General features: G+C 41.4%; 1 protein-coding gene across 5 annotated transcripts in view; it reads left to right on the plus strand.

Annotated features, from left to right (window-relative positions):
- The window catches only part of LOC117756388 (protein unc-13 homolog C-like), a 103,348-nt gene that overhangs the window by 79,814 nt on the left and 7,311 nt on the right, over positions 1-16,223 (plus strand). For 4 of the 5 annotated variants that reach the window (XM_034576875.1, XM_034576884.1, XM_034576899.1 and 1 more), the window contains 8 exons: positions 1,329-1,406; positions 2,159-2,185; positions 5,165-5,253; positions 5,555-5,692; positions 6,971-7,094; positions 7,491-7,550; positions 9,791-9,871; positions 14,126-14,273. In XM_034576875.1, the coding sequence (XP_034432766.1) occupies positions 1,329-1,406; positions 2,159-2,185; positions 5,165-5,253; positions 5,555-5,692; positions 6,971-7,094; positions 7,491-7,550; positions 9,791-9,871; positions 14,126-14,273 (745 nt within the window). The remainder of the gene's footprint in view (positions 1-1,328; positions 1,407-2,158; positions 2,186-5,164; positions 5,254-5,554; positions 5,693-6,970; positions 7,095-7,490; positions 7,551-9,790; positions 9,872-14,125; positions 14,274-16,223) is intronic. The other variant, XM_034576892.1, reaches the window with a different exon arrangement.

Raw genomic sequence — 16,223 nt, forward strand, 5'->3', positions numbered from 1 at the left:
GAGAAAAGGAAGGAATGGCAAAAGTAGATGAGCAGTGGCAGGATTACATTAAATTAAACCTTATCTGTGATTTGTTAGACTGTCACATGTACAATAACTGACACATGCCATTGCAATCTATTACCAAGACCGTATGTTGTCAACAAACTCAAGCAAACATAGAGGAGAGCAGTGGTGGTAGAAGTGCAAATGAGGAGCTAGAGCAGTGGTTCCCAATCTTGCAACTCATGACCATTTTAGATGTTCCAGACCACTTCTAGCACCACAGAGCAGTTTTTCTATGAGTACTTACTAAAGACACAAATGTGTGGGCACAGGATAAATAATTCCTACCAATGGTGGCACAAATCAACACATCAAGATGTGCAGCAATGTGCTAACAAAGAAGAAGAAAACTGCATGTCAGTAAACATGCATGCAAACAATACTGGAACCAAATGTTTACAAAATTGCCATTGCCATCGCACCTGACATGTTTATTGGGCTTTTAAATATAAATAAATAAGTGTTGACTACAAAATTTGAATTGTAATGTTTGCTCGAGGATACTGGCTATTTTTACTTTAAGAGGTAAAGGTATATTTTACATAAAAAAAGAAAAAAATTGTCAAATGTCACACTACTAGATCTATTTGTTGAGAAACCTTTAAGTTACCTTGTGCGACCACCTGGAGTGACCCCAAGTGGAGAACCTCTGATCTTGAGGTTTTGGTTAGAGAGTTAGACACATGAAGCTGTGGTAAATCTCAATTTGTTTTAGTTCTTATTTTGAATATCTAATCACCCTCGTACAGATGTGCCTGTAAATCATTGTGTGTTACTACAGAGGCACTATGGGTCATTATCTGCTTTTAGCTCCTGTGGGGTGTATAATTATGATTAGTGCTATCCATTACCACTGTCATAATTTTGGGGTGTTGTATGTTTGTCAGTTGTTGTTTTGTTGGGGCTGATAATGTAGATAATGTGCGACTGACTGAAAACTGTGAAGGATTACTCTCAGCCTCCATAAAAAGCCGTGTGATTAATGTCTGTCATCCGTTAAACTTTGTGTGGAGCTGAGAATCGATAATACCTGATATATTCAGTGCAGACATTTCTCTGCCTGTTGTAGTTTGTCTTGCATTTCCCTGCTGACTGCTGCGTATGAAGCCTTGTATCTCTGTATAGATGAAGTGTCAGGGAACCATAGCTGATGGAGTTTACTGTTCTTACAATGTGTTTTCGCTCAAGCCCGCAACTGTTCCAGCACAGCGCCCCTAGGAAATGTAGCGTACCAGTTTTTTTTACACAATAATGCAGTACTGTTATTCACTGTACTCTTACAGCCATGCATCCTCCTCAACAACATCCAGCAGCTCCGTGTCCAACTGGAGAAGATGTTTGAGTCCATGGGAGGAAAACAGGTCTGTGCCTACCTATGTGCATGTGCATGTGTCTGCTATGTCTGCGTCGACGTTTGAGGCAATGCACTTTCAGTTCAACTGAGTTTTCTAAAACAGAGAAGTAAAACAAGCATCTAACTTTCTGCCTTATAAAATTATGATAATGTGAGCTGCTAAGATGTGCGTCCTTCCAGGGGAAGGTCAAACCACAAAGTTGGCTAAAAGACAGCATCCCCAGGGCTTTAAAGGATTCTCTGTGTTGCTAAAAGAACCTTCAGCAGGCGTGATGCAAATTAAGTCTCAGATCTGCTCCCCACCGAGAAATAAATGCTGTGTCATTGTTATGTGAGTGATTTCAGATGAAACTTCAGTGAAAGTGAATTGACCCCTCCGTTATGTTCTTACTAATAAACCGACTAATCCGACATGAGTTTGTTGGTATCACCTTTCTGACCCCATCCTTTGTTCCCATCACTGTTTCCCTCATCTCTAATCCTCCTGTGTATAACGTGTTGCCTTCACATTTTTCGTAAATATTGAGTTCCACCTTTGTAATTCTTTGTGTTGGGTGTGAAGCACCGTTGAATATTTTCCCTGTTGACCTGTCAACTCTGTCAGTCTAACCTGAGAAGCAGTCACCACGGCTTCTTATGACTTACACGCATGTTTCTCTTCCAGTATCTAATGCCTGTCTTGCCTTGCGTTTTGTCTCCTGTCGTTGTGTCTTCTGCTTCCCCCCATTTCCTTTCTGTGCTCTCTCTCTCTGTCTCCAGGAGGAGGGGGTTGTGTCCTTCTGTAAGGTGTGTGCAATAGGACTCGTCAACACCCCTTCCCGCCATTTACCAAATGATACGAATAAAACAAGCACGCCCCCTCCCCCCTGTGCCTCCCCACCACCCCTCACGCTCCTGCGCTTCTCATCCCCTATACCCCCCCCCCCCTCTAGCAGCATGTGCCACAGAGCATACGGAATCTGAATTACCCATCATCCCCCTGGACAGGCTGCTCAAGCTCACCATCCCAGGCGCTCTCGGGAATAGTGGCTCAACCCACCCGATCCCATCTTTATATCTAGCCTGCTTTATTTCTGTCCGCCACTTCTCTATCCATGGCTAATTTAGAGGTGTGGTATTTATATATAATTCGTTATTACCCCCTTTTTTTTGGTCCCTGACACAAAGAGTGGAGGCAGAGGCCCACCAGGTTGCTGGCTGTGGTTTTGATCATCTCTATCCATCCCCCAGGCTGCAGCCATGAAATGCTTTGGATATACGATTTTTCAAACTGTGTTTAATGAGCATCTCAAACACTTACAAATCTCTCCAGCTGTTTGTCTCTGCTGAGGTTCTGCCATTTCCCCACAGTTAGCAGATCTAGACCCTGGCTCACTCCCAGGCCATTATTGTCTGAAGAATAACGGCACCACAAGTCTTTACATTGCCTCCAAAAGTCAAAGTGTGAATATTCACGGTTAATGGACAATCAGGCTTTATCTTTCGGAGCATTTCAAGTAATTTCTCCTGAATGATAGTGATGCAGCTAAAGTGTATTTCAGGTGAAAGATGTCCAATAGTTTCCTCCCTTTGCAGAGTAGCCTATTCATTACAGAATCGTTTCCTATCAGTGATGAACTCACAGAGAGACAGTCTAATTACCAGGAGTTGTTATCATAGCATTACCAATAACAGAGATTAGCAGTAATCTCTCACTGCGCCCACATTTATGGAATCATCACAGACTGATCTCCCCGGTGTGATATCAGACTTTATTTTGGGTGTCATCCTGTTTGACAATATGCGTTTCTCATTTTGTGAGGACGGTTTGTCAAACATTTATTGACTTGGCACTGTGAAGAGCAAACTATTTTTTGGAATAACCGCTCTGCCAGTGAGTAGATGCATTGTTGAAACAGGGAAAGGAAAGCAAAGCTGAGCTACAGTTGATAGGCTGTCAGCCAGGGGAGAGTTTGTACACTGTGGAGGACTCTGGAGGCCGGTCAGTGTCCAGGGAGACAAGCTGCCATGGTGAAGCCCGAAGCTAGATCCTAGAAATAATGTTTCCTTTGCATAAAGTTCGATCGCCATAATGAAACCTTCCATCGATCAATGAGTCCAATGAATGTGTTAAATTTACCTCACATTATTGAGTGCACCTTTTTAACAACTTAAACTACTTTCTCACAGTGCAGATGAAACGTGAAAGACATTAGACATGGGATCTATTCATAGTACCTTCATATACATTTAACCTGACATTTCAGAGGATGCATCTTCGATTCAGACTACACTAGAGGAGAGACAGACATGGAAATGTCTGCAACGACATTTGAATAAAAGCCTCTCTGAAAGGACTGCAGTCGTAGACATTTGAGTGAAGCCTCAGGTACCACACGGAGTCAGTACGGAGTTTTCTCGTCTCAGGAGATGACAGGTGCCATGGTTTATCCGAGAGCAGGGGGAACTTCCTTCTGCCAGCATTTCCATTAACTTACAGTGTTCCTGAAAAAAACTGGAGAATCTCAATTTCAGAGACTGCCAGGCTGTAGATTAGAGCTCAGTCTAAAACTTTCCCCCGGACAGGGGGGGCTGATAAAAGACCATGGCCTGCAGTATTTTCTGCTATCACTTGAAGAGATGTTATCCGTTACTCAAACAGCAAAATTAGATCTTTAACCTTTATGAGCAATTTTATCCGTGACAGAACGATCTTGCATGCTGCAATCTCTTCCATTGAAGTGACAGCAGTATGAGCAAGTGCGCATGTGAACAAAAATACACACACTTATATAAATGTGTCTCAGTCATGCTGCAGTTGGAGGCTTGCCTGCAGAATAACAACGTCCATTAAAGGTTTAGTCTTCACATTTGCTTCCCAGCTGAGCCATCCGCCATTAAAATGTGTGAGATGAACGGCTCCATGGCTTATCGGTTCTAATGTGACGAACTGTCATGCATGTGATGCGGTGCCTGGCCTCACACATCCACTTCGGGCACTGAGCCTCAGCGACGTGTGACCTCCACCTCCATCCAAAACATCAATATTTGGACATTTGTACATGTAAATCATGAGCACTGAGACAAACAAAATACCATCATACATGCAGGAGCTGGCACAAATACACTCACACATCACACAGCATAAATATCCAATATGCGCCCATGCATCTTCTCAGATCATGCCCAAAACCATGGATGAACACAGACATCAACATATCCGGACATCCATCACATGCATATTTATGGCACTGCAGAAACCCAACACATACCATGCATGGGCACATAAATGCTGTTTAATACATGTGTGAATTTTATTCCTGTAAATATAAAGTCAGTCAAAGGGTTGAACATCGGATCATAGATACAAGACTTGATACATATATATGCGTATATATGTCAGCGCAAGTTGATGCCCTGAGCTGTAACTAGCTGACAAACTCTTTCTGCTGTAACATGTGTAATAGTGCACAAAAACGTTCCCTTTGGAGAGCGCTGGATGCCTCTTTTGCTGACACCGTGTCTCATGACTCGGCAAGCAGTCATCATTGTGTTCGGAGGTGAGCCAGCCATTTGTATTCAGCACGTCGCTCGGCACAGATGGCAGGCAGAATGAGTGGGAGGCCACCAGCGAGACAGGTTACTCTCCTCTGTGCCTGTCGTCCTCCTGCCCAACACCCCCCCCCCACCCCAGTTGAGGCATCCTCCAGAGATACATAGCTCTAGTCAGTGCGGGCTAATGTATGGAGTGTAACGATGTAGTAACTGACTGTCTTTCACTGACAGCTGGACGCAGAGGCCAGCGATCTGCTAAAGGAGCTGCAGAATAGACTCAACACGGTGCTGGATGAGCTCAGCGGAGTGTTCGGCTCCAGGTGAGTCTTGCGTGTTTCTATATGAGATCCTTTTAATTAAGGTTAATGTCTCTCTTCATTTTCATATTCCGTCAGAGAAATTGCACCGCAAGACTGCTTAGCTACTGAGAGACAGGCTGTAATTGACTCGAGCACTTACTGTGCACAGTGCTTAGAGAGCTCAGCAGGTCGCTAAACATTCCTGCTCGAACAAAAGACACCCCTGCTCTTTACAGGTTTCCAATGCTCTAATAGGACCAGCAGGAGCGAGCTTGCACCTCCTCAAAAATGATCAAGCTTGATGTTGTTTTCCTTCACCCAGTTTCAAACCTGTGATCGAGGACTGTGTGAAGCAGATGAACCAGGAGCTGGTGCAGATGAAAGGGCCGGCCAAAGGGAGCAACGCTGCCATGGATGCAGAGTCAGTCCTCCGGCCTCTCATGGACCTTCTGGATAAAAAGTGGGTATCTACTGTTCCACATGTGACACAGAAGCAATAAGTGTGACCCTCTCCAGCAAACACAGGTGTAGCCTCATTGCCTTCAAGTTTGATAGTTTCATCCTGATGATATGAGTCATCTGTCAGTGTTGATCATCTCTCATCTCTGAGTTTATCTTTATTAATTAAAACTTGTGGCTTTTATTAATAACTGAATGACTAACTGAGGCCTCTATCCACTCCACTGTATGTCCTGTCCTCTTGAAACACAAGTACCACACATGCGTAAAACTCAAGTACCACCTTATACATTTTTACGAGTATTCTTTATAGATCTGCAAGTTAATGAAAACAGCAGAAGCCCCTGTGCCTTGTTAAGGGAAAAACAAAACAATTATTTCCAAGTTATAGCACAGCAGAAAGTCTTGATGGGATTTTAGACCGAAAAAGTGCCCAGTCAGGTATCTGAGAGACAGTAATATAAAAGGTGAACAGTAGAAATACAGCTTTCACATTACAAATACACCAAGACTCTACTTATTTAAACCGGTTGCAGGAGCCAGGTTCAACTTTATTGCCAGATTACACTCTATTCTTTTTTTTGCTTGTGTTGCTGGAGGCGTGTGTGTCTGCACCCCTGCTGCTGTGTCAACACAGTGATTCTATTTAAATGAAGAGGAGACTCTTTCTCATGCGATGCTGTTATCTGTTTGAACGCAGACTTGTTGACACATGCGTAGGATGACAAACCATTGACTCCCTGCTCCCTGTTGATCACTTCATCAATGATGTTTAATCCTCAGACACTGTGAAGGCTGAGGTCATCATCTATAATTATATTTACATTTCTAGTAGGACAGTATGAGAACAAATATGGGTTTTTGCAACAGAAACGATCTCCATATCTGTTAATGTTTTTTTTTATTTTAGCCCTGGTTCCGTATTTGCTTTTGAGGCATTTTTGAAAGAACAATAGCGATGATATGGTTCACCGGAGCTCAATCGCTGTCAACTATTTGTCAGAACAACATTAAGGCCAATGGAGTATTACAGAGAATCCTCTTTATAATGGAGATACCAAATCCCCCCCCCCCGTCTCCCAGTCCTTGCTCTCACAATAGCTCAAGATTAAAGCATTTAAAGCTGCTTCTTTTATCCTACGATTCACAGGTGTTTCTTTCTTTACTCAATATTGTTATTTATGATTTGTCATCACTTTCAGCCGCGTTTGGCTCAGTTTGAGGCTCGTGCTTGTTGAGAGTTGACCTGACAAATGGCCTCTCTTTTGCCGCTTTGCAGTCTGATGTTATTTGCCAAGATTTGTGAGAAGACAGTGCTGAAACGAGTCCTCAAAGAGCTGTGGAAAATCGTGCTGAACACCATCGAGAGAACCATTGTTCTCCCTCCGCTGAGTGACCAGAGTGTGAGTTTGATACATTTTCTGTCCCTTTTCCTTTTTCTGTTGCTCTTTTTATCTGTTGGACTTTCCCCTCCACCCCCCTCCACTCTTCCACCTGTCTCTCTCTCTTTTTCTCTCTCTCTCCCAGTTTCTCCATCTGTCCACCTCTCTCCCTCATAACACACAAATTACTGTACAGGAGATGAAACAACACGACATCTCTAAGTCTTCACACGTGGAGCTTTAATTCCATCACGTCAACCTGTTGTTTTCCTAAACCTTGGTGGAAATCATAGAAATTACTTTATGTTCGCCACATGCATCATGTTTCGTAGTTTGCTCTTATAGTCATATTCAGTTTCTTTTTTTATTCTGTTATAACCCCCCCCCCCCCAAAAAAAATGTGTGTTTCTCCAACAGCAGGGAGCTCAGATGATCTTCAGTGCTGCCAAGGACTTGGGCCAGCTGTCAAAACTGAAGGTAATTTTCCGACGAGTCCGAGTAGATTGTTGCAGACGGTATTTCCCCACACAAAAGGCTACACCACCTGACCCTATGATGTCTGGATCCAAAGTGATTATCCACTGCTCAGAATCACTGCAGATAATACCGACATGCACAGGTTAAATGTGAAACATGACACTCGTAACCTATTAATCCACATTATCATCTTTTAAAAAGAAATATATGAGGATTTTATTTGAAAACATGGTCATGTAAGCCACTGTGGGCTTTGGCATTACAGTGCAGCTTAGTGCAACACAACCAGGCTGGTGTCTAATTACTGTTGTGACCAGAGGATGTTTAATCCCCCGTGTGCTCTGAGTAGTTGGACTGGATCAGTGGTTTCACTGGTTGTACTCACAGCCGCTGCGTGTCTGCACCTCACAGAGGTATTTTAACTCTGAGCCACTGGGGGTTGCAAACTGAACGTTGGTGTGTTTGCAGTCGTATTTGTGTTTTGTGCAGGATGTCCTCTGAGGCAACATCTGGATGGTATACATCAGTGCACAGATGGGTGTGTCTCTGTCTCCATCCTTAAGCATTGGAGAGGTTTATCATTCTGTCGTTTCTCTCGATCATGACGGATAATCCTCAGCACACCTAGATCACTGTTTTTGTCTAGTTGAGCATGTGTATACTGTGATATTGTTTTAAGCGAAATTAATTGTGTTACTTGTTGTGTTGTTGGGCTACAATTAGTCACAGTTTTTTAATTAATTATTATATAACATTATAAATAAATGGTTGTAACCTCATTAACTACAGTGGTTATCACGCAAAAGGAATCACGTGTCAAATCATTTTTAAAGTGCTGTGACCCTTGTAATGTCATGAAGTCATGGAACAGCAGAGACGTCATCGGGCTGTTTGTCTCTAACAAATGATTCTGTATTGAGCCACTCATCCGTCCGAGCAAATATGTAAAGGAGGATGTGTAGTGTTTGGCTGCACTGCAACATGTGGGCCAGTCCTATCAAGGGCAGGCCTTCCCTCCGCAGGCTAACCCCTCAGAGCCTCTCATTCATCTAGACCTGAATGAGCTTCGAACTTTCTCTCTGAGTGATCATTTGTCGTGTAACTATGGCTGAAATCACAGCGCAGCCTTTGTCTGTAGCTTACGTACAGTACATGGTGATATTGTCAGACGATGTTCCAGGATTATATCTGTGCAGAGCAGCAGCTTGGAAATGTCTTGTAAGTGACTGCTGGTTATCACTTCATCTTAATGGGCCACATTCCAGTCACTATCTCAGACTTGTTCATTTGTCTGACAGAAACAGAAGAACATGTAAATGAGAACAACTTTAATGGGAATCTAGCTGTGGTATAATACTGCGTATGTGAGCACAGACAGTCGGAGAGAAGCAAAAACAGATAAAGGGCGGAAACTGGCTGACACCAGGCAGAATGCAAATGTGATGCAATGACGTCATGAAAAGGCCAATTAGCATATTCGACCTAGTTTTCTTTAACTTCTTATAATCTGCTATAAATTGTAAGATTTCGCTGAAATAATTCACAGTTTTTATGAGTTATAACTCCAGAAATCAATAAAAATAATAATTTTAAAGGGTATTCCCACTTGCCTGCAGTTTAAAGTGATTTTGGATCTCACCATGACCAGAGTTTTTTGCATCCAAAAAAGACCACGCAATGTTTTTAATTTTATTATCTCAAAATCAATATAGAACTGATGGTTAATTTAATCTCTACCAAATTAATTCTGAATACAAAAGAGGGGATTGACTATTGTTACAGATGTGCACATTGTACCAGCCTCTGTCTTTGTGGGTGTGTTGATTGAAGGTTAGCAGCCAACACCACGCTCATGTGAAGGTTTGGACTAATGTGCAGTTACATGAATCCTGAGGACTATTTGTGTACCGGAGTTTGCTTCAGTGATGTAGTTTATTGTTGTCTAGACCCTGGGAAAGGTATTTAATATAATAAATGAACAACCCACAGAAATTTCAATTAGAATGGACAATAAAAAAAACTTTTATTAGGCTGTTGTGAGACGAAAAGCCTTGAATCTATCAAACACTGCATTTAAAATGACTGTAATTGTCTTTGTTTTGTAAACAGTAAATGCTATTACTCAAGTATCATGGTTCACCTGAGGTCATAGCCATTACACTAAATTCAGTGTGTGAATGTGACTTGTGTTGCCGTGTTGCCTTCTGCAGCCTGTTTGACTTGATCTGTTGTTCCTCCAGGAGCACGTAATTCGAGAGGAAGCCAGAAGTCTGACTCCACGCCAGTGTGCAGCCATGGACCTTGTGCTTCCTACCATCAAGGTGAGTATTATATGGATTATACTGTTGGCTGTGCAGCCAGAGAAACCTGGCTGGCTAAACTTGACCTTTTATAAAGGACAGCTGGGCTACATAAGGCACTGCAGAGCGCAGATATGCAAATTGACTTAAATGAGTATTTTATAAGACGCTGTTAAATGTATGTGGGAGCTGGATTTCTGTGACTCATGTCATGTGCTTTAGGCATCGAGGGCTGAAGTGTCATTGGCTCCTCTCCTTAGTTTTTTCCTCTCCGCTGTAAATTAGTGTGTGTACAAGCAAGGTAAGTGTAAAAGCCTCAAGTAATGAGGACTAGGAGAACATTTTTATATATAGTAATGTTAATATTTAAATTTCACGTGCTGGGACAGGGGTACACAGTATATCTGAAATAGAAAAAATACTGCTATGAATGTTTGTGTATTTTTGTTTCATCTGACTGTTTGATTCTTAAAACTGAAGACTGTGTAAGACATATTCTTACACAGTCACCTCACAGATGCATATTACTTGTAACAGGTGCTGGCTGACTCCCCCATGTTCCGTGATGAGACATAATGTAGTTGACACTAGAAATTGCCTCCGAAATTAACTTTCAATAAGCCAGAGAGAAGAAAATACCATAATAGTTTCAGGCGAACATGACACCATGCCAGTTTATCCCCATCTGAGAAATGTGTAATTAATATCCCAAGAATATGGAAAGATGCCCACTGCCTCTCGGCAAGAGAAAAGTGTGAAATGCAGCACTGTTAATTTACAGCCATACGACTGTTTATTGTGAGGGGATACGAGACAATTTCCAGAACCATGCCTCAGTTCTACAGGGACAAGGGAAGAGTTACGGTGACGTGCCACAGGGGGAACACTGCGTCATAAAGAGCCCAGAAAAACGAATTGATTCTGCTGTCTCCAAGGAAACTACCTGCAGGTTTAGATCAATCATGTCGCTGGAATTTCATCAGTATTCCAATGAGAACAGTCAATTAACAGTTGAGTAATGTCGCAGGAGAGTTGGCTGATCAAGTTGCGTACACAATATTTAAATCGGTGCTTTCAGAGAGACTAAATGGGAGCCATGCTTTGAAAATAAACCAAATAGCAGTGTGTGTGTGTGTGTGTGTGTGTGTGTGTGTGTGTGTGTGTGTGTATGCACATACACAATACATTTTATTATAGCACATTATACCGATTGTAGAAAAGGTATTGCGATATCCTGTCGTTCAAAATGGTATCATACCCCATTTATTTTGTACTTTTACTTTTAGTGACACTGGCTTCGTTCACACTGACACCAATATTCTGACTATTGACCTCATTCAGAATAATACATTATTCTGTTTATGGAGTTTATATGAGTTACTGATAGAATAATACTGAATATTACCTTGGACATATCACAGAGCATTATGACACACGTCAGCACATCCACTCCATCATCACGTCCAACGTTATTCCACCAGTTTTAAATCCTCAGCCTGTAAAATGTACGATGCTACTTTATACCAAGTTGGGTGTTTTCTTTAAAATTTTGCAGAAGCTACAACTTCTTTTTATATTTCCACCTTGTTTACACCCATGGCACGAGTCGTCAAGCAGTTGGTAACTGTTGTATGTCGATGTCACAAAACCCTGTCAAATCTCCAATAGGATTTTATAATGTGATTATGACGTATACGTGTCTACATAATGCAGCTCGAGTCAGAATAGTGTCTTAGTTTAATTATTGCTTAGGCTGAATATGATCGTATGCAAATAGAAGTGTTCAAATGGACCATCCACTGCTTGTTGACAAAGCAGACGTTTAATTTGAAATAAGGTTTTATTTACTTAACAAGCCAATAGTCAGACCGACCCCATTAAAACCTTCATTAACCCAGTTACATTGATCTCATTATTTATAATATTCCAATCATCAATGTCATGAATGTGCTAATTCAAAAAATGCAAACCTACATAGAAGAAAACAAACAAGAAAATATGTATTAACACATAAACTACAATTGTATGGTGTGTGAAATTGATAACAAATAACTGATACTAACTGTTCATGATGATGAGGCACAAACACAGGATTATCAGCCACCACACAAAATAAACTGAACACAATGACTTCATACATCTCCTTCAGAGGTCTGTGCTCGACTGAACACATGTATTCAGTCAAATTAGATTTAAAATTAACAATGAATGGCAACAGGCCCATTGTATAGCTTCAGTATCAGTATTGAGTTATATTATTATTTTTTATTAATTTTAGTATTGTGACAACATTAATATACAGGCTATTATTGACTGCTAGTATTGGTGTATTTACTACATTAACCATTTTTACTTGGACTAATAAGTAACGTTGAATGCTGTGTTTGTACGTTGATATTGAGCTTGAGTGCATTTAGTGATTATCCAACTGAAAATAGACATGAACTTTCAACCTGTGAAAACTAATGGCTGGGATAATGGCTAAATGCACTGGCCCACAGGGAGTCCATTTAACAGAAACACAATAATGCACCATTTGTTCCTTTCTCTGAACTCTGACCTGCCAGTGATTGTTGGAGAAAGGCAGCTATTTAATCTCCCTCACCAAATTGCTGGAACATAAATAGATAATACATGGGTTTGCTTACCTTTTCACGCACATGTGTCAGTCGAGAGAGGAGCGCAACCTCCCAATGGTTCACGACTAAATGCACACCCCTGGTAAGCTGTGAGGACAGAGGAGAAGATAAGACTCAAAGAAAGACAGGGGAACGAAAGTACACGGAAAGAAAGAAATTAAGAATATAAGAAAGAACGAGGTGAAGGTAAATAAGGAAAGAGGAAAAAAGACAAGAAGGAGGAAATGGAGGAAGGATGTTATTTAGGCAGGTAATTTTGCCAGAGGCAGGCTGATATTTTGAGCACGCTAGTTGTTTCTGTTGGGTTGTTTTGCTAGAGGAAGTGCAGAAATGCAGCCCAGCGGTAACATAATGGGCATATTTCAAAATAAGGAAGCACTTTCTTGACCAGCACACATTCTTATATTGATGATGATCGGGCAGTGCCCCTTCTGAACATGTCTGTTTGGAATGGGTTGTGGTGTGGTGTCCTGTGGTGATGCTGGATGCATTTTTCTTTCTGAAACTGTAAAAGTGCCGCTGCTACAGAGCACCTGGTCACCTGTTTATTGAAAGTTTATTAATATTGAACATATCGTGTGTCCAAAATGTGCAAACTTTAACTCTGCACTTCCTTTGGCCCTTAACTGCAGATGCCGAGTGCGAAGCCGAAAAGATGAACAGTTCTCGAGATATGTGAGCCCCATACAGACAAACAGAGATTCATGGAATTGTCAGATAGATGCCATGAAAAGCAAAGCAGATATTCTTAAATTTCCTGAAAAAATGTGTCATTTATTTACACAAACTGTAAATACGTAAAAAAGAAAAATGTGTCACTTCTTTTAGGTCGCTTTAACAAATGCAGTGTACAGTTGGTTATTATTTCACAATAAGATACAGCTTCCTCATCACTCAGCTCAGCTGTGGTTTCCATGCTTACGTGTGACGGAGAGTACAAACATGCATAAATATACCTCCACCCCGTGAGTCACCAGCCTGCATGTCAGATTATGTTGAGTTCATGGAAGGCACGTGTCAGTCAAACTCTGTGACTCATGAGTCAGTGGTGGGGCTGAGAACTGTGCCTCCGACTGTGTCGAGTCACTGGAAAGTATTGACCTGACACCAGTCAAAAAATATTTACTAACATGCATCGTCCCACGTCTGATGAAGAAAATATTTGTTGACCCTATCTCTATCCACTGTGCTTTGTATTAACTTTATTTATTTATTGGCATGTGTATTTGCATTCTATTTTCCAGTGTCTCTAAGGACATGAGATTAGTGTGTATCAGACTCTCACTGACTCTGCTAACACCTCCACACATGCTGCTTTGTCCCTGTATGACCGTGTGTTATAGACACAGAAAACATATTAAACAAAGAAGAATAAAATACATGAAGGTTTAAGTCTTTAAGGTCCTTACATCCCTCCTCGTTTGTTTCCTCTGCTGGTCTCTGTGTGTGTGTTGGCTCCTCCTTGTATACATTCTGTCCATATAATCTATTTCTCAGCAAACATGAACCCGCTGTCGTGTTGGAACTCAAAAGACGTTACCATCACATCCCCAAGTTGTTTCAAAGTTTACGTTTACCTTGGTAAAACATAAATATGAGCTTCTCTCTCTCACTCTCTTTCTTTTATTTTTTGCAGCAATATTTCCATGCTGGAGGAAACGGGCTGAAGAAAACTTTCCTCGAAAAGAGCCCTGACATGAGGTCCCTCAAATATGCTCTCAGCCTTTACACTCAACCTACAGATGCCTTGATCAAGAAATATATATGCACCCAAACCTCTCAAGGTAAGGATATCTCACTTTTTCGCCAAGGCCAGGTCCCATTAATGTGTGATTTCAGGGAATGGATTCACTTCAGTATTCCAAAAGTGAAGAATGTTTTGATCAAGAGCTGTCTTCTTTCCATAAAACATGTCTCACATGGGAATCACATGGATCCTATGGGATGAATATCATGACATATTCCGATACTGGAAAAAAACGTTTGGAAAGGTTGAAACTTGGTTTTGACCTGGTACACCACATGTGATTTGACTGTACTTCAACAGCAACAATCAATTGGATCAGAGCAAACACCCCTGCCTCTAGGATCCTGACTTCTGACCATCAGTTTCAGATCAGAGCTTTGGGACGATGCTGCCAAAAATCATGTGATTTGCAAGCTCACACGTGTGTGGGCAAATCCGTGAAAAAACGTGGTGTTGTAAACTCACCTCTGAAATAACAGACTGTGATAGTGAAGGTGTTTTTCTCCTATGTACGTGGACCAAGTTTTCAGACAGGGATTAACAAGGTTTTAAACCTTCCAAAACAAACCGATGAACTGGTGGAACAGTGACAAATTTGAAACATGAAATTTGAAAATTTGAATCTGAAAATGTGTTGGAGAAACTTTGTAAAAAGACTGCTGAAGAATTGGATAAGGAAAAATTCAAATGCAAAATAATGTTTGTAGAGATTTGAATTCTTTTTCAGCTTATCGAAACATTATGCAAGGCTTCAAAACTTAGTTTCAATCGCGCAAAACTGTTTTTTTGCATTAAGTTTTCAAAGCCTTTTTTCCAGTTTCAAAATATGGCATATTTATCCAGTTGGAGTCAGCCCAAAAGAAAGCTGCTATAAAAACAAGAAATATTGAGAAAATGATGCCAAGGTTTGCCAGAAGGTGTTAAAAAGGCACAGATTGTGGATTATATTGTCCAGCAACACATATTACTTTTCTAAGGCACCAGTTAGTAAACATATTCTGATTAATCTCAATAAACTCTGATAAACGTAGTAGTAAGTTACGGATACTTCAAACTTGTTGTTGGTCATAGTTTCTATCACTACAATAGTCAAGTACTTTTTCAATAATAACTGGGGAAAAAAAGTCTTATTACCTCCTAATCACTCCAGCTTCTGTTTCTATTTAGAACTGATTGTAAATAATGTTGCTTCAGTTGTGGCTGGTTCAGCCTCGGCAGTGAGCCGTTTTCCCATGAGTCTCTGCTCCATTTTCTTTACACTATATGTTTGTCCTGAGGATCTTTCTCTGCGTCACTTTGCTATCTTTAGGCTTATATGTGCAGTGGACATTGAAGTAATTGCATTTATCCTCTCACTTTATCAGTCATTTGTCTCTGCCACTGTAAATATATAATAATAAAAAGGAAATACAAATAAGCAAAGTTATCTGTGGCCTCTCCATCCCATGCCCTGAAGGGTTTCACTGCTCCCATGCTCCTTTGCTCTCTCCTTCATTAGAAACACATAAAAACACTGTCATGGCAAATTTATAAGATATATGTGTTGTGTAAATCAGTATGAATTCTCCGCTCTGCTCCCTCTTCTCTTCCTCTCTGTCATCACTGACCCACTTTTGTATTGTTCTCTCATTCATCTCTTTGTGTGGAACTTTTCTCCTCCGTCTCTCTCTCTCTGACTCCACAATGAGGTAGAACCTTCAGGTGTCCGCAGAGAGTGGAGAGGGACTTCAGCCCAGTGGAGCTTCGAGCTCCTGGCTGCCTCAGTGAGTTCAGCCTTGCAGAACGATGCATAGGCAGGCGGCAGGAAAACAGAACGGCAGTGGGAAAAAGCCAGTCAGCCGGGCGGCCAGCGAGCCAATCAGCGCTGCCGCTCTCACTGACTGGCAGATGGGCATAGACGCACGGCGTTTTCTCTGGGTGCTATTTTGAGCTTTGCTCAATACGTTCGTCCTTTTCTTTCTTCCTCGCTAAATCTCTCCTCCCATCC

The sequence above is a fragment of the Hippoglossus hippoglossus genome, chromosome 3 (assembly GCF_009819705.1).
Source record: "Hippoglossus hippoglossus isolate fHipHip1 chromosome 3, fHipHip1.pri, whole genome shotgun sequence".
Classification (NCBI taxonomy): Eukaryota; Metazoa; Chordata; class Actinopteri; order Pleuronectiformes; family Pleuronectidae; genus Hippoglossus; species Hippoglossus hippoglossus.